Source organism: Peromyscus californicus, unplaced genomic scaffold (assembly GCF_007827085.1).
Source record: "Peromyscus californicus insignis strain IS unplaced genomic scaffold, ASM782708v3 Scaffold_19__1_contigs__length_69161282, whole genome shotgun sequence".
NCBI classification, from domain to species: domain Eukaryota; kingdom Metazoa; phylum Chordata; class Mammalia; order Rodentia; family Cricetidae; genus Peromyscus; species Peromyscus californicus.
The window spans coordinates 67,038,564-67,062,399 of NW_026294491.1; the positions used below are offsets into that span (position 1 = coordinate 67,038,564).

Here is a 23,836-nt window from a genome sequence, read left to right on the forward strand (position 1 = left end):
GGAAACGCATTAATGCACACCTTTAAATATGTGTGCTTGAACATTCTGATCTAGCGGGCACTGTCAGATGTTTCAGGAGAGGAAAACCAGATAGAGACAGACATCACTCCTTTCTTGGAAGATGTTAAGGCATGAATTAAGGACTGTCACTAGAATGAAGATTTATTTGAATGTATTTCTGACTGAGCTCACAGTGAAGAAATAATGTTCAGCATTTAACTTGGTGTAAAAGAGATCATTTTGCAGTTTCTCTGCTCTTACCTTGCTCACACTCCACTGCATCCACTCACAAACCACAATTAAAGACAAGTCCAAGTCAAGTGCTTTGGCTACAGTTAGGTGTATTAGCAGCTGGAAGTAGCCAATAGGAAAAGATGACTTCATACCCATCTTTGCCACAAGGGAAATAACCGTGATTGAATTTTAGTAGTGTTCTTTTCATAAAATTAAATGTGTGTATGTGTATATAAATATACATCTGTATAGAAGAATATAAGAAAGGCTTAAAAATGTAGCTCATGTTTTAAACATTAATTCCAAACTATTTTTATTTAACATATGGTATTGTTAAACAGGTATAGTATTCTTGACATACACCTTCCACCACATTTTGTTAGAGGGCACTTTATATTTTATCAAAAATTGTGCGTATTAATAGGTTGTAGCTCGACTTTTGTCTAAAGACATGCAAGTATCAACTGTTTACATGTAAAGGATTGCTTCAGAGGAAACACTGAATCCAAGAATAGACCCCTCTGAGAATTTCTTCTATGAACATTTTCAATGGCTCCTGCTCTGGAGCTGAGGGTTCCCACGCTGCCATCCACATTTCTGGCTGCCATCAGCACAATAGACTCATCCCCATTGCTCTAATACAGGCCATACACATTTTAATTGCTCTTGTTGAAAATATCACCAGGCAGTTCATAATATCTCATTTATTGAAAATATTGTGACAATCAAGGAACTTTTTATCAGCCAAATGTGAACAACTGGGACCAGGGAAGAATTTGATAATAGCATGAGTGGGACACTCATTTTTAATCACTCCTGAACCATTTAAGTTTTTCTATTCAAGCTATGTAGTTTAGATAAGCATAGTTACTAGAGATACTCCTAGGGGTGGACACTTAAGCTCAGAATTCCTTAGTACTAAATGTCAGTCAATAAACATTTTATACATATGTACAGACTTTGTTATCAAGTGCCACACAAGTAGGGCACACATATTAGCTACCTTCGTTTTCAAAGGTTATATGCCAACTCTGTGTGGCAGGAAGATACTATCAACATCATTTTTTGCATAATGTGCAAGTATTATATGGCCACACAGAGTAATACAAATTAGTGGCAAAGTGCTGAGTGAAGGAATCCATGACAGACTCAGGTGCACACGGTCAAATATTACCTGTGAACTACCTGACTCTGCTAAGGTCTGAATAGCACGAAGCACTATGTCATGCCCAGTGTTTAAACATTTCCAAAATACCGGGACACAATGAAGCTTGTTAAAGAAATTTCACCAATAGCCACAGGCAGCAGGAGGAGACATGGGTGACAATGACATTGGGGAGTAATATGGATCACAGGAGAAATCTTCCAAAATATGCTGTCCTCAATAGTTCTCCACCCCATCGTGATCCTCGCCATTTGCTGACATGTGCTTTATCCTAAAGTAACCAAACCATGCTGACCTTGAAGTTCAAACATCTGCATTCTGATGGCACACCGGTGTTGCTTTCCAACATACTCACTTTCTAGGAAATAGCTTTCAAAAGAATTTAGACTGTTAGGAATGGGAAAAATTTTACTTGCAACCTGATTTCTCCTTCCAAAATACTATCAAATTTTATACCTATTTGATATCATAAGTGTTGGGGTGTTTAAAATGAAAAAGGACATCAGTTTCTACTTGATTTTCTGTCAGATCTTAAGCCTGGGGAAAAGGAGAACGTGGGTGATAATCTTTAGTTGGTGACATGATAGTTTCTTTTCTGTTTTTTTTTTCCCTTTAACATTTGAAATTCAGTTTACATTAATTCAAATGCCTTTGGCTCAAATGATTACTTTCTGAACTCCAGATAGTTTGCATTGTTTTCTCATTTAATAAAAAGAATTGAAATTAGTTTGTAATAAGGCAGCAGCCTTCTAACTTGCTCAGCTGTGTTTCAGAGTAAAGCATTAGAGGAATTTTCAAGGAGTTCATTTTGGGCTAACACAACGGCCATGTAGTCCCCTCTATGAGCTCATCACACCTGAGGAAAAGGGTAACTCAGAGCTCTGGCTCCATGAACCCAAATACCCTCATCAACACTTAGGGGACCTAACAAAGGGATACAAAGAGACAAACAGGAAAACAAAATGAAAAAAAAAAGTTCCCCTAGAACCACAACATGCCTTGCTTACCCTGACTGCTCCTGGGGCATGGTGGATCAGTTTAGAAGGTGGTGTTTGGATTCTTCCTGTCTTCGTGGAGTTCTGAGTTTTGACAAAGGAATCCAAATGAACTCAGGGTTCCTTCCCCTCCTTATCACTTGTAAAACAGATCAAAACCAAACCAAAAAATCCCCTCCCCTAAAACACTTAATATGAAGAGCTCTCGCACAGAAGGTCCATTTTTTCCCTTATTTATGTGATTAATGGCTTTAAAAAATACACCCTAGCTTAAAGAAAAGTATTGCCATAATTGGAGGATTGTGAGAAAAAAGGCAGATACAGCCATCCCAAATACTTAACTGCTAGAGTAATTCATGTTTCTGTTGGAGTCTTTGACTGTCCTGTGTAGTAAGCAAAACCAGATTATCTTCCGCATTGTGAAATCTCATGCCTGCTTAAAACCGAGCATGTGTGTGACTTTAGTATTTCAGGCAAGTGTTCAGGTGCTCTTTTCAGAGCCCTCTTCAGTGTTCAAGAGAGCACCGTGCACCTACACAACCACCGTCCTTGCGCTTGGTCACATAAGCAGACAAACCCTGCCATGGCATACCATACAAACAATTTTAATCGTGTAGTTACAGTCAATAACCACTCCTAATCGGCACATCTCTGCATAAAGAAAATTGTGATACACTTATAAAAACAGCAGCTGTAACAAAATAGCTGGTGTTTTCATAAACTCATAAAAAAAGAAATACACCTTTATACAGAAATTTCATACAGATGTCGCTTTAAAGTTGAGTGTAAACCAAAGGAAGACACATTGCAAACATCAATTATTTTCACATTAATTGCATAATTTTCTAAGGTGATCTATTAGTTTTATTTACCTAAGCTTATTTGCATGATAGTAAAAATTGCATACAACAACGAGAGTGAAGCTTCTAGAGTGAATTGCTTGGATAACATAGACTTTTATAGGCAACTGTGTAAAGCACATTTTCTCTATTTAAAACTTTTAAGACACTTTGTTTTACTGCCCATCAAAATACAGTTATAAATAGAAAGGAAATCAGTATGGTAACAAGAGAAGCAACATTACATTTAACAGAAACTTTCAAAAACTTAATTACAACATGATGCTGCAGGATCTACAAATAAATAAGGAGGACTAAATTGTGTTTCACATTTTCTTTTCCTTAAAAAAAATCATGTAACAATGAGAATGAAAAAAAATTACAGTGAACCTTTATTTCCAAAATAAAAAACAAATTTTAATTACGGCAGTGCCATATAATACAAGGCATTTGTTGGCATATGTCATCTTTAAACTGCATTCCACAGTCTATAGTTCTTTTTTTAACATACAATCGAGTAACAAACTCATTTTTTTTCCTTTTTCTCTTTAAAATAAGGGGCCAGTTTCCAAAGACCAGTGTGGAGTGTTACAGAAATAATGAAAGGAAAGGCAATCATAATCACAGAAGTTATAATGCTTATTTGAGGCTCCAGAATAGTAATAATTAAAAGGAAAACCAATCTCTGGTATCATGCTGACAGGACGCACACCGTGGTGCAGCCCTTGAACACAAATTCTACCATCAGACAACGCAGGACGCTTCACTGGGGCTGCCTTGCAGTCCGGAAAACAGTAAAACCCACTTTAGTGCTGTCTGTCATGTCCTTCCAACTTCCTGTTTGTGCAAGTTTCTGAAGATTTATTGGCCAAACAATAAACAATGAACGTTTTCTGCGCGAACACAAGGTGGGCTTTTCATTTTGTTAGTAAATACCAGTGGTACGAATGAAAATAACACTTTTCTCAGTCTTTCAAGTCGGCGTTAATGTCCGTGCTCCCTTCCACTGACAGCTCCTCCTCCAGTTTCACAGAAAACAGGGTGTTGGCGTTTTTATCCTGGACACTCTCTTCCAAATCCTTCAGCAACTCCTCCTCTTTGTATTCTGCCACATCCACTTCCAAGCCGGAGTTGTCCTTCAGTTTGCCATGGTGCTTGAGATAGTACCGCTGGTTCTGAAAGAACTTGATGATGGTGTACTTGGGGAGGTCGAGCTGTGCAGACAGAGTCTGGATGGCCTCTTCATCCGGGTACAGGCCCACATCTTGGATGAAGCTCTGAAGGATCCCCAGGGCTTCCACAGAAATTTTGGTTCGTGGCCTGGTCTTCTGCCGGTTTTCCTCGTCGGACTCCGCAGAGGAGGCCACCGTGGGCTGCCGTGGGGGCAGCCTGGGGCCTGCCTGGGGCTGGGGCTGCGGCTGTGGAGGAGGAGGTGGCGGCTGCTGCTGCTGCTGCTGCTGTTGTGGCTGCTGCTGCTGCAAAAGACAAACAAACAAGAGTCAGAGGCGCTGGGAGCCGCTGCAGTGAGAGTGGGTGCTTGCCAAGCCCGCGTCTGAGGAAGAGCGGCCGGTTAAACAGCCCACAGCCTTTATTAAATAAATAAACACACTTCTGAGCTCGGAGCTGGGCAGCTAGGAAGCAGCGCAGCTTGCAGGGCTACTGTGCTCACTTATCAGCGATCTGTGGAGGAGAAAAACAGCTGGGAAAAAATGTGAGCCTCGCTCGCACTCTCTCAGAAGGGTTCTCACCAAAGGCGGCCAGCAAAGCACATCATGATGTCATTAATTAACAAAGACTTAAAAGAAGAATCCTTCTTAGATTCCAGGGACAATGTCAGAAGGTTGAGCTACCCAGCCCCGGGGAAAGCACTGTGCCTGGCCATGCTGCATCTGTGGCTGCACCCTGGAGGACAGCTCAGCAGCCGTGTCCTTTATTCTGCACACCTCTTGGAGGTGCAAGGATGTTGTCTCAGACAGTTCCAATCCCCCCCCCCCCCCCCCGCGCGCGCGCGCACACACACACACACACACACACACACTTTCCTACCAAGTTGCACTAAGCTAACACTACGTTTTTTTCCTTACCCCCACCAAATAAAGGTTCACTCCATTGTACACCAGCTGGCGAATTGTTTTGTCTATAGTAAACTAGGATGTGATTAGGCTTTAAATTTAATGTATACAGACACTTTTTCATAATTAGTATCTGCATATGTGCTGTAATTCCTGTACACAATTATATGTAACAAACGTGTGGCATGTGTCTACTGCGCACTCGACATCCATAATTCTTATCAGCCAAGCCAATCAACCCTGGGTGCTCAAAGCCGCAATGTATTAGAACATTTGTCCTGTGCTTAAGCATTTCCTCTTATCCCCCTAAGAAGCAATTTTATTAAAAACAATTTACATTTTCAAACAAGTACTATTTTTATTACTTAACATATATCTTTCTTGTCTTTGTTTTAGCTGAAACAGTCGGTTTTTCAGGCTTTCACAATTATTTTAGTGCTTAATATCCTGAGGGATTCTCTTTTTCAATTTGTTTTATCTTTAATAAATACTCAAGGATTTTTTTTCCTGGTGGATGGATAACTCTATTATTTTAGCTACAGATATCCGTATTTTTCACAGACAGCAATACCAGGAAGGAGTGCGGGTGATTCAACAAAGATGTTAGGCAGGTTTCTGGGGCCCTAGAGGCAATGGCATTTCCCTTCAAGGAAAAAGCTAAAAACAACCTTCAGATTTAGCAGAAATAAGTTACACAGCTTAAATTCAACTAGAACATGCTGTTTAAGTTCCTGAAGCCACAGGAGCTCCACTGTGGTCTGGTCCACAGCCCTTTAATCAAGTTTCTCATGGGCTTCCACAGAGGTTGCCCCACACAGGCGACATCAAGCACAGCTAAGTGCTGGCACTATGGGCTTTGGCCAGAGCCATGGCCGTTCCATTACCGTCCTTTGCACACCTGAAAACCCTAGCTGAGGGAGCTGGCCTTCACGACACCTTTCCCCCTTTCTCCTGGCACAGGAACTGGTGCCAGCTCACCTGAGGAGCAGCATTGGGCCATGGTGCAGGGCTCGGCAGGCCTGGTAAGAAAGCAGCTCTAGACTCTCCTTTGCCAAGGGTGCTGGGAGAGGGGCTCTAAGGAAAGACAAACAGACATGACTCACCCTGTCCTGCCCTGGGGTGGGTGGGGGTGCTGTGTGAGGTGAAGGCGGGATGAGGAACATTCAGCAAGATGGGTTTCCCTCCCCTTCACTATGGAATGAAATGTGTGACTGTCCTCTATGGCACACTGGTGGTCCCTTTCCTCCAGGGCAGTATGGTTTTAATTAGGAAGCAGTTTTAAGTTCAATTTTAAAAAACACACCAACAGGTATGTTCTAAGCTTTCATAATCAAAACCCAGTGCTAACCAAGACACCCTTACTACACTAGCAGTCCAAAATGGGGTTCCTGCCTCATTAGGGTGAGTAGACTACAACCCAGCAGCCGGAAACAGTGTGTTTATCCTCCTTTTATCCTGAGCAAGATGGCAGTGTGCTGCTGTCTCCAGTAAAGCCTGTACGTAGACTGTGGGAAGAGAAGAACCACTAATTTTCCTGCTAAGTTGAAGGCTTTGTTTATTTAGTGCTGCGCGGAACTGGCCAAGGTAAACGAACCTGAATCTGTTCTGCTGGAACATGGATGATGTGGGGTGGCCTGTCGCCATGGTGATGCACAGCGTTGCTCTCCTGCTCATAGATGGCATCGCGCTCAGGCTGAGGAAGACTGAGGAACCTGCGGATCATGGACAGGTTCTCCCACAGGGTCCTGTTTTCTGGAGAAGGATCTTCTTTCCAGCGCAACAGCTCACACAGCCATCCCTTAGGAGGAAAGGGCGACAGGTCAGTTAGTTTGTGCTGGAATCTTCCACAGATGCTGAAAAGGAGGCTCCAATAGTTAACTTTTTCATCACACATCACTCCAATCTGCTTTAATATTTTTTCCTTTGAATCCATTAGGAGAGGATAGCTGTACCTATGAGGAAGCAGGCTGTTTCTGATTAATGTGCAGATCGATATCTTCATGGGCAGACACATGGGCTGGGAAGATGGCTTAGGCAGTCAGTGCTCACTCTGCAACTACCAAGAGCTGAGTCTGGATCCCCGGAACCATATAAAAACCTGTTACCTGCCACCCCAGTGACAGGGTGCAGAGACAGACACCAGGGGCTGGCTTACCAGCCAGTGTAGTGAAAATGGGGAGTTTCAGGTTCAATGAGACCCTGACTCAAAAAATAAGGTGGAGAGCCATAAAGAAAGACAACTGGACACCAGCCTTTTGCCTGGACACACATATGCACAAGCAAGTGCATCTGTGTGTTTGTGTGTGCACGCACACGTGGGTGCAGACACACACACACAAAGAAGTAAGGACAGACATTTTCACACTCATTCATCAGACTCTGCCGTAAGAGTGATGGGTTAGAAACAAAGGCGAGGGCAGGTGCAACCCCGCCCAACCTTCTTGTTCGCCAGTGGCCACGGAAGGCATGGAGGTGGCAAGTCAGAGTTCTAGAAATAAACTGTCCTCAAAGGCTTTCCTAAGCTCACACTTTTTGTTTTAGAAAGGAAGCTCACACACACACACCCCGAGAGAGAGAGAGAGAGAGAGAGAGAGAGAGAGAGAGAGAGAGAGAGAGAGAGACAGACAGACAGACAGACAGACACACACACGGGGGAGGGGAAAGGAAGGGGGAGAGAGAGACAGAGACAGACAGAGACACACACTGGCGAGAGGAGGGAGGAGGGAGGAGGGAGGAGGGAGGAGAGAGAGAGAGAAACAGAGACAGAAACAGAGAGAGCGAGCGCATGAATATATTTGGCTTTATTACTATGGGCATTAGAAGAGTTCTTCAACAAGGTCCTTTCTTAAAGGGAACCTCAGAGTCCTGTTTTTCTGTCAGCTGTAGCACATGCGTATGACTTGTCAGGCAAGAACTTTAGTCAGTTTTTAGGGTGAAGAGTGAAGGGCAAACTCTGTCAAGGACCCAATCTGACCCAGTGTGATTCTCAAGTCTTCATGTCTGGATGGTTCAACAGAGGACTCCTACTGCCATCTCCAACTTTCATCCCATCCACCCTCCTGGACCGGAAGCAATGGGGTAGGAGAGAGGGAGGGGCAGTCTCCAAGGGAGCCAATACTGCCACTTCTCACTGGACTGTCCGGAGACACCTCACCTGGACACACTGAAGGCAGCGCCACTCCCTCAGCGCCCCATCCCCCCGACCGGTGATTGGCGTACAGACTGGTACACTGTCCTGTGCCATGGACAGCACTCCCATCCTGTGCACGCTGCAGAGATGCTCTTCCCCCTTCTTCTCCTCCCCCACAGACCTGAGGTCACTCTATGTCCTTCCTTCCCGCCATTCTCCCTCATTCCCTGAGTAGGAAACCCGCTGGGGCTCTGCCTTTGGGAACTACTCTAAAATGAAGGCTTTCTTGGAGATTTCCAGGAAGCTGGCTGGACAGGACACTGTGCCTCCATTATGAGAATTTTAGATCTATTCACGGAGGGTTCTGCTTCTTATGTTACTGCAAGATGAAACCAGACGATTGCATGTCTTTCTTTCTGTTTTCAAACTGGATGAACCTTTCAAAAGGAACTTCAATTTGTGATAATGGTGAAAGAGAACAAGGCCTTCTTCTCCTGGAGTTGGTCTGAAAGATTGTCTGAGAGATGACAAAAGAAAAGACGGGGCTGACACATGAGCTTCCTACTAGCCGGCCAGAACACTCACGGTTCTTGGTGAGTTGTACAGGCTTTACTGTTGCTTTGTTTTCTTTTGGGGTTCAGTATAAAACCCAGGGCTGTACACACACCAGCTAAGTGCCTCTAGGGAAGACTGGATCCTTTAACAGTTGTTTTTAATTAAGCAAACACACACACACACACACACACACACACACACACACACACACACACAAATAAATGTTCATGTGTATATATGTGTGTGTATGTATGTATGTGTATATATATATATATATATATATATATATGTGAATGCTCACATATCTGTGTACACACACACACATGAATGGTCATATGATAATGCTTTCATTCAATACCACCGAACACACAATTCAAGATGAGAAGGGGCAGTACCCTGAAGATTTAACCTGAAAGAACAACCACTAAAAAGGAAAAACAAATCTGCCCTGATGACAGAGTCCTGGAGCTGCTTCTCACCTGACCACAGATCCCTGTGCTTACGTCCAGACTGCTGTGGGATGTCAGAGCTGGGCTCTACTTGAGAGAATAGAACATAAACTACAAAGCTGACCTTGAGTATTTACAGTGGAGACACGCCTACCCTGAAGATATTATGTAGTTCTTATGGGTAAAACTCTTGCTATTTGGAGCAAGTCATAAAAATATCACCTATTTTCCTAGATCCAAGCTATTTCCTTACACCACATCTCTAAATTTTGTGGCAGGATAGATCTTAGATACGTCTCCATCTCCCTGGAGGCTTGTCTGCATCCTGCAGCTGTGACCTCTGACAACCTGGATGCCTGGAAGCATGGTCTATTTCAAGAGAAGCGAGAAGGCTTGAGAAGAGGGGAAGAGGCCTTCTGACTTGGCTGGTCCCACTGGGTACTGAACACTGAGCTGTTATCATTTTTACTTTTTTTTTTTAGAAATAATTTTTTTAGATATAAATCCATGTAGCTGAAAATTGCCAAGAGTTAAATTAAGAATGATTTGTGTCAGAAAAGCTTCTTGGAGAGTGCTGAACACACTGATGGCCTCACATCCTTCAGAAACTTCTATAAGGAAGGCAGAGATCACTTGGCACTTGGATGTAAGTGAAAAACATGTGGATCACAGATGTTCTTTGGAAGAGAAAATCATTAGTTCTTTTAAACCAGCTAATAATGACAGCTAATTTCTAAATAATCACATTCATGTGGTTTTAACAAATATTTCAGAAAGAGAACTCTGACTCCTTCAACAAACATTTTGTCTATATTGTCACTTCTGTGCTCTGCACTTCCCAGACAGATCCTTATTTTTATTAATTGCCCATGACTAACATCACACTTCCAGTACTTTGCTATTAACCTCTGCCCTTAAATAATACTTCTAATTCCTTATCTAAAAATAATGCGACGAATCTGCAGTTGAAACGTGTTTCCGCCTTTTAGAGACAGGACAAGGCTGAAATGACTACAGCAGACGCGTCATGCAAAAATATCTGACGGTGCATCTGGGAACTGTTAGAACTCCACAAGGGGATTCAAAAAACGAAGAAGAAAACAAAGAGGGGTGTGTTTGTGTGTGTGATCTCTTAAATAATGGGAAACGGACGTTTTGACACCTTTTTGTTCTTTTGTCACAATAGAAATAGACTGATAAATTCCCAACCAGGATTGGCAAAAAATATGATTAACCTGCTTTTATACTAAATACCTTGGAGTACTGTGGCTACCTCAAATTCTATTGCTTTTCACCCCATTGGTCATGACGGTGATCTGTGATTTGAAGGCAGGAACTGAAGAGGACATAAATGCCTTCTCCTTCACCAATCATGTGTCTGAGGCTGTCCCCTAAACGTTAGAATGGATGCATTTGGAAAGGTGATGGAGAGGCCTGCGTGCTGCTGACATCAAATTAAACCGAGAACCCCCCAGGAGTGCCATGCTGCTTAGGAGGAGAGATCAGAGTGAGATGCGGAGCTTTGTTGTGAAATGTGAACTTTATCCTTTTAGAAGAGGTCTCTGGGACCTGATGTGCTGTGTACAACCAGAGGCAGGAGGCTCAGGAGACTACTCTCAAATTCAATTAGATCACGACTCTTTGAACGGCAGAAAAGACGGGACGAAGAAGCCCTCATCAAATGACGGGACCAATCGGCTCTCAGAAAACTAAAGTGGTACAAGGAACAACCTCAACTGTAAATGTAGTAAATGTGCCAAGCAACATCACACTGCATCTAATGAGGGCAAAATATAAACAGTAGCCACATGTAAATCAATTAGTACAACTTTCAGGATGTTACTACTTTTCAAACTGACAAAGTTTAATTTGACACCTTCTGTTCCAAACCCTTTGTTTCTATTCAAAATCACGCCTTGAGCTGTTGGTATCAATCACAGCACTCCCTATTACTTTAAAAAAAAAAAAGAAGAAAGAAAGAAAGGAAGAAAAAAACCTGGCATGGACCCCGAATAAGCTGAAAATGCCATGCAGATAAATTCTGAGATAATATGTTCAAACCTGTTATATACAACACAAATCCTGTAAAGTTATGTATTGTAAACCTACATTTATTGAGAACTAAAAGTCTTAAATCCATCTGCCACAAAGGAAATACTGTTATGTACTTTATAGTAACCAACAGCCATCTGCAAATGTCTTGCTACTGTAAGCAAGAAAGCGGTGCAGAGGAGGGTAAAGTGAAGGCGGGAATGAGGAGCATCCTTCTGACTGGTTTTGGTTCGGGATCTAATAAGGAAATGTAAGATTGGGGGAGAAACGGGAAAGAGAAAAAGCAGAGTGACTGCCAAACCCGTGTTACAAAAATCAAAACAAACTCAGAGACAACACAATGGCAATTTATTATGGTCCATGAAACACACGACTGTATGCTCATTTTAAAGGAAAAATTAGCAGTTCCAAACTCAATATTCTAATGATGTGCTTGCTGACAGAATCTTGTTGTGCCACATTCAAATAAAAATCCTGGCACCTCCATCTCTCAGCTGCTAACTTCCAACCAAACTCAATCTCTGATTCCCATGCCATTCTTTAGAGCAGTGAGTTCGAGGCAATTCAATGCTTCCATTTTAACACAAAAGGGGTACCAGTGACTCTGAGGTAGGAAATCAACGTCCCCTGAGAAACGCACGCTGGACCTGCAAATCCTCACATACACAGATGTGCTTACAAGGCTGGGTCTGAGACAAAGCTGGGGGTTCTTAACACAACTAGTTTTCAAAGGGAAAATAGACTTTGATACCATGGGGGGTGGCACTTAATGCAATATGCATATGTATATAACGCCATTATATATATATATATATATATATATATATACACACACACATTTTAAAACTAAGAGCTATAAAGAGAGAAAGAAAAATGACATGATTTCCTGCTGTACCTAAGAAGGAAAAATACATTAAAAAAATCAAATGGTAATTTGAGTTCTAAAAGGCAAAACATTTTAAAGTCTGTATCCATCCCCTCATCCTCATCTTTTATGTGTTATTTGTGGGAGTATTTTCTTCCAATCTCTAGGGCATATCTTGTAATATATGATATTAAAAGAAATCAATCTAAATAGGAAAGTATTTGATACAAACATTTTAGTGCAAAGCATGAATTACAGTTTTGCAAGTAGTGGGAACAAGAACGGAGTACATAATCCATTAAACAGTACTTCTAACAAAAAAATTCACCATTGTAGACTAAACTACACTAGGCATTTTGAATGAGTACATTTTCAACAACAACTAACTATAAAGCTTGCAATTTATCATTCAGGAAATAATTTCCTACTTTTAAAAGAATCTGTAAGTGTTACTTATGCAAATGAAGACAGTTTTTAATCTGCCCACAAACATGCTAATAGAGGGCAATTTTTTTTATTTACAAAGCTGCTGGCACTCAAGGGTAATTTCGCATCAGTGTTCTCCTATAAGCCGGGGAAGAAATGGGTTCTGATTGTCAGAACTACCGAATCTGTCACCTTTAGCATAAAGGCTTAAGATGTAACAAAAGATGTCACGTGACTGCTGTTTTAAAGCCCCCCTTTCACATTTCAGAAAGGCCCACTTTAACATCTTTTATTTTTTATATGCGTTGTACCCAAAATGCAGTATTTAAATATATTATTTGGGGGGGGGGGGGCTCACTTCAAAGACACTCAAGATCTAAGAGTGAGGCCTGGATGCCTCGCAAGTCAACTCCAACTCCAACCCTCCCAACACTGGACACTGAGAAGTAAAATCCACAGCAGCCAACACTGAAAGCATTTTAAATTATTTACTAGGTTAAAAGGGTGAAATGATACTTTAAATACATCAGATTTCATCATCTAGGCCATTTTTTGGTGGCAAAGTGGTATTGATCTTTCCAAATGCTTAAAATTAGCTAGTTTGCAGAAGGTCATTATTGGATTAAAGGCATTAAAGTTGAGGGCACAAGGCGATGTGCTTTTTCTTCCTTCCCAATTCAAATCATGATATAATTTAATAAAAAGGATCCCATCATGTTCTGTAATGAAAACCCTTGTCGTAGGATAGTGTTCTTTATTTAACATGTTAACCTTAAATGCCACGACACTCTTTAGAAGGGAAACCCCCGCTAAAGCCGATTATGCTCTGGCCTAACGAGAGAGTCTGCCATCAACACTAACAAAGGCCAGGTTCTCCTCCGTAGATTAGCGGGAAGCAAGTCATCGTCCTCCTCCATTTAATACCACTGACGGCAGCCCAGGGAGTCCAAGCAGAGACTGGAGCTTCTTCTCTGCTAAGTTAACACGTGTCTTATTACAGAAAACATGGAGAATAAACTTGAACAGAGATGTAGCAGTAAAAGCATTTTTACACTGGAAGGCATATGTTATGTTCACATTCTTCCAAGCTGGAATACAGCTTGGAATACAGCTTAAATACAGCTTAAATATTCATGTGTGCCCTCTTGATATATTAATTTTCAAGGTGTGGTTTCTGATGCATTCGTTAAAATAAGAAAAAGTAATAATGAAAATATTTTAAACTACTGCTATTTTAAACCCTTGAGATGACTGTTTTTGGACTCCTGAGCTCCTTCCAGACTCTCCAGTTTATTTAAGGGATGTAATATCTTAGCCAAAAATCTGTGGGTTTCTATATTGGGGTAATAATAGGTCATAAACTGAATGTCTAGAAGTTTCTCATTTTGCCCCTTTGTTATTAAGAGGTTAAGCAACTCTAGCATAGCTTCAGGAGATTTATTATTAGCATAAAAAATAACATTTACACATGCCTAGAAGAACCTCTTGAAATTTAGTAAAGTTAGAAGGGCCCTCAGAGTCACTAGCAAACCATCTTTATTTTGTTTATAATGTAATAAGATTTTTTTAAAAAGTATCATTTGCATTCTACTGTTTTTATTTCCTCCTCTTCTCTATCTTCTCTAGGTCACTGATGTGGGGGCATAAACGTGGTGGTTTTTCTTTGGCTACACACAGATTGTTCAGTTCATAGCAAAAGTATCAAATAATGACTTGGCCAGAGGAGATGCAAATGACTCTTACTTTCAAAAGTGCCAGGAGAGAGAATCTCCAAAATCAAGGGTATTTGCAGAAGAGAGAAGTTTCAGAAAGGGGGAATGAAGACAAGTGTGGAATTCTAAGCAGTCTACTAAAATATCTAGAACAGTGGTTCTCAACCTATGAATTGTGAGCCCTTAAGCCTAAGACCATTGGGAAACACAAGTATTTACATTATAATTCATAACAGTAGCAAACTTGCAGTCATGAAGTAGCAATGAAATAATTTTACAGTTGGGAGTCACCACAACATGAGGAACTGTAATAACGGGTCACAGCATTAGGAAGGTTGAGAACCACTGGTCTGAAAAAGACAATCTCACTTGACAGAAATATAAGATTTCAAAAGAAGGCCTGGATTTTATTTTTAAAACATTAGATTTGGAAAGTGCCTACCATAAAAGTTTGATTTCTATATATACTCCAAATCGAAGCCAAGAAAGAATCTGACTTATATGCATGATACGTGAACATGAATTCTGAAAAACAATCTTACCTGCCCCCACACAGACCAGAGCCAATGACATTTTTGACATTCTGTCACTTTCAGCAGAATGGTTTAGCCTCTCCCTACTATTTTGACACCTGATCTTCAACTTTTTAAGTTTTCATTCTCATTCTTCATAAAAGGTGCCTCAAAATGGATAGCGCCCCGAGATGCATGCTGCAACTTCTCAATTTTAGCCTCCACTTCCAGCATTAAGAACTATCTACCTACCACTGGCTTCTTCAAGTTGGGGCACCTCTTCCTTAACTTATTCTTGGAGGCATCAAATTCTTTCAATTACTTGCCATGGAAAAATTTTCCCCTTTTGACTTTCAGGAGAAGCAGACCAGTGATGACCACAGCTGTTATGGACAAGGAACCACCACCTACAGCTGAAGAAGTCCAACACAGAGCTAATTAATGGGATTCTCAATTCAGTCTGCAGACCTGCAGGTGTGCCCTCCCGTTAAGACACGGTGACACAATGATGTCGTCTACAAAGTTCACACCTGGAAACCCCCAGCTGAGCTACAAAAAAAAAAAAAAGCCAAAAAATCCTCTAGGTGTTCTAAGTGAATTTGTGATTTTTGTGCTGGGCTCCAACTACAGCTATCCTTGGTCATTCGGGGCCTGTGGGCTTCAGGATGAGCATGTCTCTGAGCTCTGAAAGCTTCCAGAGAGGCAAACAGACCAGACTGTTTGGCTTTCTTGAATCCCCTTGACCATCTTTGAGAGGCTGTTGGGAACGGGACTGGAGGGTGAAAACCACCTGACTGTCCGTCCAGTGTGACCTCTAGAAGTCCCCAACACAGCAGCACAGCTTATGCCCTCATAGGTCGCATTTATTCCTATGCCTGGTAACATTCCTCATATTCAGTTGGACTAATTATTAGCTACTGCCTAACGCAGCCTTGTGTTCTGTTTTCTATTTCTCTACTCTAAGAGGAAGGCTTTTGTTTTCTTCCCTTCAAATGTTACCTCTCCCTCAGGCCATCATCAAGTACCTCAGTAGACAGATGAAGAGAACACAATAGGTAGGAGAGTATCTATACCAATATGAGCCAGTCACTTTTCTGAGCCTTTGGGAGACTCCTCCTCTACAAAATATGAGTATTAATCTCACAGTGGCTGCTACAAATGAGATGGAGTACATTCAATCTGATGCCTAGTCTGAGATAACTTCAGAATGTTGCAAAATAAAAGTACTTAAACAACTCACAGTCCACTTGGAATGACATGACATTCAAAACGATTAAATAAAGTGGCCGTGATAAAGGTCACGGAGGGGCAGGATACCAAGAGTGGCAAAACTAGAGAGGTAGAAGCAATGGTTGAGGGAGGCAGGGAAGGAGGGCATCTCCCTGACAAGGCAGTACTGGTTCGGCTTTAGAGAATGGGCCATACTGACGGGGTTAAGTGCCTGGGAGAAAACAGCTTGAATGGATGATGCCTCCCACAGCCCTTACCACACTGGCTTGAGAAAATGACTCAGTTTCTGTAACCTCTTACCTTCTACACACTATACTTCTAAGGTCTCTCTAAGAGGCTTGACAGAAACCTTAAGCAGGTTCCTCAGCTTCTTCAGACCTCAAATATATCCTTTGTAAAAGGAAGTCTAATTTTATCACTTAATTCACAGTATATTGAGAATTAAAAGAGAACATCTATGGAAAAGGACTTGGTACTCAATAACAATTTCAACTATTGCTCATATATTATTGTTGACATTATCAAACTTTCTTAAGCCCATAGAGACTGAAGACGCTAAGGAGGCTAAAGAGAATAGCTGTTACCATATTCCTTCCACAACAAAGCTCAGTCAGTAGCTCTACTACCAACTCTACACCGAGGCTGGGATATTGGAGTTTATTTGATATCTGAAGTATAAACAGACACTCTTTCTGAAACATGAAAATGCAGATGGTAAAAATGTCTGACAATGACCCTTGAAAGACAAATTCCTTTCCTAAGCCAGTAACCTCACTTTTCAATGCTTATTCAAAAGAAAAGATAATAAAAACTACATATAAATACTTTACAAAATTGTTTACATTTACATTTACATTATCCGTGACAGCAAAAGTTGGAAATAAGCTAAATGCACTGTAGGAAATTGATGGCTACTACAGTATGCAAATGGCACAACACACACATACAGCTATACCCACATATGTACATTGATAGGAAATTGATGGCTCCTACAATATGCAAATGAACACAACACACACATACACGGCTATACCCACATATGTACACAAGTACATGTCTGTGTATATAAAGAGCCTAAATCAGGATATTAAATCAGAATATCTCTAGGTGATTGAGATTATGGATATTTTTATGTTCTTCCTTATGCTTGTATTTCTGATTTTTCTGTAGTGACTATGTAATAAAAATATGCACAGCAAATGGCTTTAATTAAAAATCTAATTTTTCTTGTCTGTCTCCTTTATAACCAATGTGAGTTCCTGTCAACTCTAGTCCTCAGGAAGGCCTCTTGGATTTCTTCCACTCTGTGGCCTCTATTCCAGTTCACCCTTAACCCTGCCAATAGATGTGAACACACACTGCCCTGCAGTAGCAAACTCTCCCCTGCACTCCTCCCAAGGGACCTGGAAATATCCCAAGGCTCACACTCAGGGGCTGTAAAAACCCAGCAGTGCCAGTGAGTTGTGAGGCAGAACTCTAAGTATGGCCCAGTGTGGGCCAGGCTGAAAGACTGTGCAGACCTCTGCAATTCCTGGGGTCTCAGAGGTGGCTGCAAAGTCCAGAGGTGAAGATTTACAAGGAAGAGGCTTCATTGAAAAGAAATAAGGTTTGAGCTGAACTTGGCTTCCGAGGCTCAAGGAGGCAGAGGACCAACAAGGGACCCTAAGGCACCCAAATGTGACACTCTTAGAAAAGGAAACTTAGGAAACTGGACTTTCCCGAAACCTCAAGTCAAACACATGTACACACAAGGTAAAATTTTTATTTCTTTCCTATTAAAAATTCTGAAGAACATGAGTGTTTGAGCCATGTGTGAGAAGAAAAAAAATTATAAAAATGAGAATTGATAAAGTAAGTAATCTTTTAGGCAATTTACCTGATAGGGTAGCTTGTTGGTTTACACAAATAATTTACCACTAGATTGTTTTAAACAAAATTTCTGTATTATGTTTTCAACAGATTTACATAAAACTTTTCAATACTGCAGACAGCTCAGGAATGAGCTGTACTCTCCATCGCGCTTAGTTAGAATCAGGGAATTAAAAATTTAAATCTTCCCTCTATGATGCTCTAGGAGGAAGAAGAAAGAAGTTTTAAACCAAGCGAAGGCAGTTTGGGACTTACGAGTCGTGGGAGTCAGACCTCAAGAGGGACAACTCACTGTCAGGGTCATTATGAGCTCCCAACTCGCTTATTTATGATTTTGATGATGCTCCCATCTCATGGCTCCAACCACATAATTTTCTCCATTATGCAAACCTGTTCATCAGAAGTTTGTCTAATTTGAGAAAATCAAATCTTGTGATTCACAAGTAGCCATTAAAGACAGAAAGCATGGATATTTCTGGAAGTATGTGTGTCAGGGTGATAGTGGCCACACCAGGGAGGTTAACCTAGGCACAGGCTGTCTCCCTCATTCCTCACAACGCCAGTGCAGAAATGCCTGAAGGAGGTGGGCAGGAGAGGAGTGTGAGCCTCCTGTGCTCTGCATCCTTCCACTGTTCCACACTCATTAAAGATGCAAGGCTTGATAACATCTGCTCCTCATCACTCCACCCCTCTGCAGGTCATTACAAGGACCCTCTTCTGGCCAGCCATGGTTCAGAGGAAGCAGACACACTAGCGCACATACTGTGGAGATGCATTTTTCCTAACACTTCTCATCCAATAAGGTAAGAGCCATCCACAATTCAGGTTTGCATTGTTATTAACAGTGCAGCCTGCAGGCAGTGGTGGCACACGCCTTTAATCCCAGCAGAGGCAGGCAGATCTCTCTCTGAGTTCAAAGTCAGTCTGGACTACAGAGTGAGTTCCAGGACAGCTAGAACTTCATAGAGAAATCGTGTCTTGGAAAAAAAAAAAGGAAAGCAAGCAAGCAAGCAAACAAAATAAAGAAGGAAAAAAGAAGTGTAGCACCCGACTGGTAAATACTTTTTTATCCGCAGTGAAGGCATTCTCTCATCAAGTACAGCACTTGCTGTTAGGTATCTAGGCTAGAAACAAGGTTGTTGGGACAGTTTTGGGTTTTGCTTTAGATGCTATTGCAATGATTGCAATCCCCTCTTGTTATGCTTTAGAGTGACGAGCCCTTGAAAAATAAGCACACCAGAAAGCAATAAACAAATTGGAAGAAAATGTTTCCCAGGTAAATTAAAAAATTCCTAGGCTAATATGTTAAACATGTAATTGTTCCCTCTGCTCAATTTATCATTGATCTCATCTCTTTGGTGCCATAGACCCTTCTGGCAGTCTGGGCAAAGCTCATGAATGCCTTTTCAGAGGAAGGTTTTTACGTTTGAAATAGAATACATAAGATTACAAAGAAAACCAATTACACTGATATACATAATTGGTTTATGGATAACTTAGGGGGATGGGAATGGACTGGACTAAGCCAATCTATCAAAAATTTCTGATGTAGTAAAAAGTGCGCATGCGTGTGTGTGTGTGTGTGTGTGTGTGTGTGTGTGTGTTTAAACTAACACACTGAGTTCCAATCTAGTGCAGCAGACTCCTAGTGATGAGCCAGAAAGACAGTATTTCAAGAGCATGATATGCTATGAAGATGGGGTTTTGCTGGTGGCAAATTTGTATGACAAATGTTGCCAGGACTTGTTGCTGGTGCTGATGACTGAATGAAACACCAACTTTCAGTTAGAGGTCACACAAAATAAACTTCCAGTTAGAGGTCACACAAAATAAATCGTTCACTATCTTCTTAGCCGAAGTGGAACACAGCTAGGAACCCCTGAATGGGATGGGTCCCTGACCTTAAATGGACATCTGCATACATACATATACTAAGCATATACTCACATACTTCAAAATATTTTTATAACTAATCTAGGTAAGATCCAGCAAATTAGAAAAACTTATTACCTGTGGATTTGTGAAATAAACTCCCTCCCTCCCACTACAAAGGAACATGTTTCGCTAAGAGGTGGGGCAGAGTTAAACAGTTCCTCCTGGTGGGGTAGCCATATCCAGAGATGCTCAGCTTTCCCATGAGAGGTGTTTCAGCACTGGACCTTTGAGTATGGAGAGAGAGAGAGAGAGAGAGAGAGAGAGAGAGAGAGAGAGAGAGAGAGAGAGAGAGTGTTCGCGTGCGCGCACGCACGCTGTTGAGGGGGTGTTGATAAGATGGTTCCCCACAACATCCAATTCTCAGGTCAGTCCAGTGGGAGAGAATTGTTCTTGGACTATATATTCAGTTCTACCGAAGATCTCTACTAAAACAGGTCTGTGCCTTGAGTGATGCCACTAGTTTCCTGGCCGTGTCACGAACTTGGAGAATGAGTTTACAAACTCTGAATGCAGCGTCAGCATTTTAATCTAGTTAGCTTCATACCTTAATCTGAGTAACTCTAAAGGTAAGTGAGGCTTACCTTTGAAAACTGCCAACCTGCCAGGGGAAGCACTCCAACTGTGGCTTTCCACAGACTAGGGTTTCCCAAACGGAAGGGAAGAGAAAGGACAGACACCGAAGGGGCATCACAGAAATGGATCAAAGGCACTACTCCAGGGCGGGGTGGGGGTGGGCGGACAAGGTGGTTAGTGAGAAGGGGCGCTATGTAAACTGTAAATGACAGGAAGCTGCCATCAGCTGGGACACCTGATCTGCTCAGTCAGTTCTAAAGGAGCAGATGGACGTCCGATTTTCTCGTTTCGATTAGAGTACGGGGCAGATGACTAGTCCAACAGAAAGGGGAAAGAAAGTGAAGAATAAAGATGGAAATTGGGGCAGAGGGTATGAGATAACAGAGCACGCAACCATCTCTTAACTTTACATCACGATGATGGCCAGTGTAAAATCTACCCAGCAACAGAAACACAAACTCTGTCTGGAAATTCAGTTTGATGGATAAGGTTTTAGTCTTTATGATTATTCAGGGTCCAAGTTACTTAGTTTCTTTAATCAAAATTACTAAAATAAAATTATTCTGCATTAGGCTATTACCCTTCCCCCAATCTCCAAACACAGAAACAGAAATTAATTGCCAGCCAGGAAGAAAGAACACAATTTAGGCAATAACAGCTTGGCATGGACTAAGCTGGATTTCCTAAGAGCATTTGTTTGTGAATCTATATTTTACATACAGCTCTTAGTTCCCTGAACTTATTGAAAGTAATTTATTTTTACCTAATCTGCATTTCATTGAGAGCACCAAACCAGTGAAGTAGCCATATAACATCCAAGACAAGGAGTAGTCACGCTGGTGTCGAGAGTCAAACAGAAAAAGGTTCAAAAGTCATTTGGGGCGGGACACTCCTCAGCAGGTACATGTGCTCCATGTTCCAAATCATGCACCTCAAATGTGGGTGCAAAGTCTCAAGGGAGCTGTCTCCCATGTTCATTTTTGATTTGTGTTTTCTCCTTTCCTAGCCTCTCCCAAACCTGGGGTTTTTCAAGGACCTGAAGTTGCTCACACTGCCCTGATTCTGGTAATCACTGTCCTGGCACCCATGAAGCCAAGCCCATTCTTCAACTGAGTTCAACTGCTCTCCTCTTCCTCTCTGCCTGGACCCTGACAAGTTGCTGTGTGATAAGGGGGGAGGGGGGCGGCTTTCAGTCATTCCTAACAAGTCTCAGAAGAAGACGCCACCAAAACAGCACTCCCCCCAAAAACAAAGCCTTCGCATTATTCGACCCTTACCTCTTCTGTGACTTATTCTCAAGCCAAACCCTCTACAGGCAATATTGTCCAGCAAAACAGCATGTCCATTTACACTGTACTGGTGTCTCAGTCTCAGATACACATAACTTAGTTCTACACTGGACATCAGACAGAAAGTAACTCAAGCTGTTTAACTTCCTGAAGAAGTTCAGAGCCTCAGAAACAAAACAACTTGCCTGGAAACACACAGCACGTTGATTTACAGGGGAATTGGGCCACAGCTCTTCAAGACTCAAGGTTTCCCCTGAAAGATGAAGTTTGTGTTTCAGGTGTTTTGTCAATCACCTGTGCATCTGCCAGTAGCTGCTGGTACCCTCTTCCCATCAGGTGTGGTTAATCGGGAGCCAGGTCCTCTAATTCCTTTAGCTCAGAATGCAAGTATAGGCTACACTGTCATGATATCAATGACTTCAACAAGGAGAAAAAAACCAAAACAAGGGTACAATGAGGGAGCTAAGTCCAAGAGAAAGTAGAAAGAGTATTGGGGGAACCTATTTTCTTGGTGGGCATTCATGAGGGTCTGAGAGCCTAGAGCAGGACATGCCAGAATGGCTGAGGATGGTGTACTGAGTCAGAGTAGCATGTCATGGCCACCAAATCTTAATCTGTGACTTGGGTTTTGTTGTTGTTGGTTTTGTATTTTTGAGATAGGAGTTCCTCTGTGTAGTTCTATTTGTCCTGGAACTACAGCCTGTAGACCAGATTGGCTTCAAACTCAGAGATCTGCCTACTTCTGCCTCCCGAGTGCTGGGATTAAAAGTGTACGCCACCACCTCCCGGCTATCTGTGACTTGTTAACACACATATGGAAACTATTCTTACATCAACCAGAACCCAGTAAGGTCATAAAGAAAACTAATATATTTCCTTGAAAAGTGGGATCTGGTAGCCTAATACAATGGGAAAGGCTATTCTTCCCTTTCAGTCAGAATGATAAATATTCCCAGACTCACATACTACTGGTTCCTAATGGCATCTGTCAGCTCTGAGTCTGTCCTTTCTGTTCCATTTTGTACCAAGTATCCTAAACACAAAGAAATTCCAACACAAAAGTCTGCAAACATGAGAAACCAGGGGATGAAATTTCACAGTGGAATAAGATCTTTTATATTGCAAAGAAATACTTTAAGATTCCACTTAATGCAGACCCCTGCCAGGGACTGTGAAATATGCATCAGTTGTGTGAAAACTTCTGGGTTATTAAGGAGGGTATTGGTGGAGTTCCTACTTTAATTCTTCCCAACTCTGGAATCCTAAATTAAAGTGGACTATGGCAGGGATGGAGTTTATTCACTGATTGGATGAGGGCCTCCACTCTTGTGTCCAGAAGGATTCCAGGTGACATCTAAACTCAGGAGGAAAGTGTTTTAATAGATGGGTGGCATGAAAGACTGAGGCTAATCCAATCTTCAATAATAACAACACTTTTGAAAACTGACTACAAAGGCAGAGTAAGACTGCAAAAACAAAAATAAGGAAAACTAATGAATCCACAAAGATAGATAAAGGGTACAGAAATGGGGAAGGGACCTAAATTAACTCTGTCAATGAACATCTTAACAGCTGAAACAGAAAGAGGCTGACTAATAGGCAAATCCTTTATGAATGATTAATTTTCCCTTTAACATGACACTCAGGCCAAAAGAACATGTGGACTGGCAAAAAACCGTGAGATTTCAGAGCTGGAGACATAACAGGGCAAACAGAAAACACCCACCAGCCAGGTTCGAAAGGAAGGTAGTTAGTTCCAGTGATCTAAGAGACCTTCCAAGCAAGAGGGAAGGAATGATACAGAGCTGAGAAAAGTGTTCTACAGGAAGAGGACCTGCCGAGTCAGACCACCGAGACAGCTCTGGTCAAAGCAGTAAAGCAGAAAAATAAAGGGGACAATGTATTCGGAACGTGATGGCTTTAACTGCCCTGTC

The 23,836-nt window shown here is 41.7% G+C and overlaps 1 protein-coding gene across 9 annotated transcripts in view; it reads right to left on the minus strand.

Annotated features, from left to right (window-relative positions):
• Positions 1–923: 923 nt before the first annotated feature.
• Positions 924–23,836, minus strand: part of Satb1 (SATB homeobox 1) — a 95,940-nt gene continuing 73,027 nt past the window's right edge. For 6 of the 9 annotated variants that reach the window (XM_052745622.1, XM_052745620.1, XM_052745621.1 and 3 more), the window contains exons 10-12: positions 6,900–7,103; positions 6,284–6,379; positions 924–4,708 (exon numbers count right to left, since the gene is read on the minus strand). In XM_052745622.1, coding sequence (XP_052601582.1) covers positions 4,199–4,708; positions 6,284–6,379; positions 6,900–7,103 — 810 coding nt within the window. In that variant the 3' untranslated portion in view covers positions 924–4,198. The remainder of the gene's footprint in view (positions 4,709–6,283; positions 6,380–6,899; positions 7,104–23,836) is intronic. The other 3 variants (XM_052745624.1, XM_052745626.1, XM_052745625.1) reach the window with 3 other exon arrangements.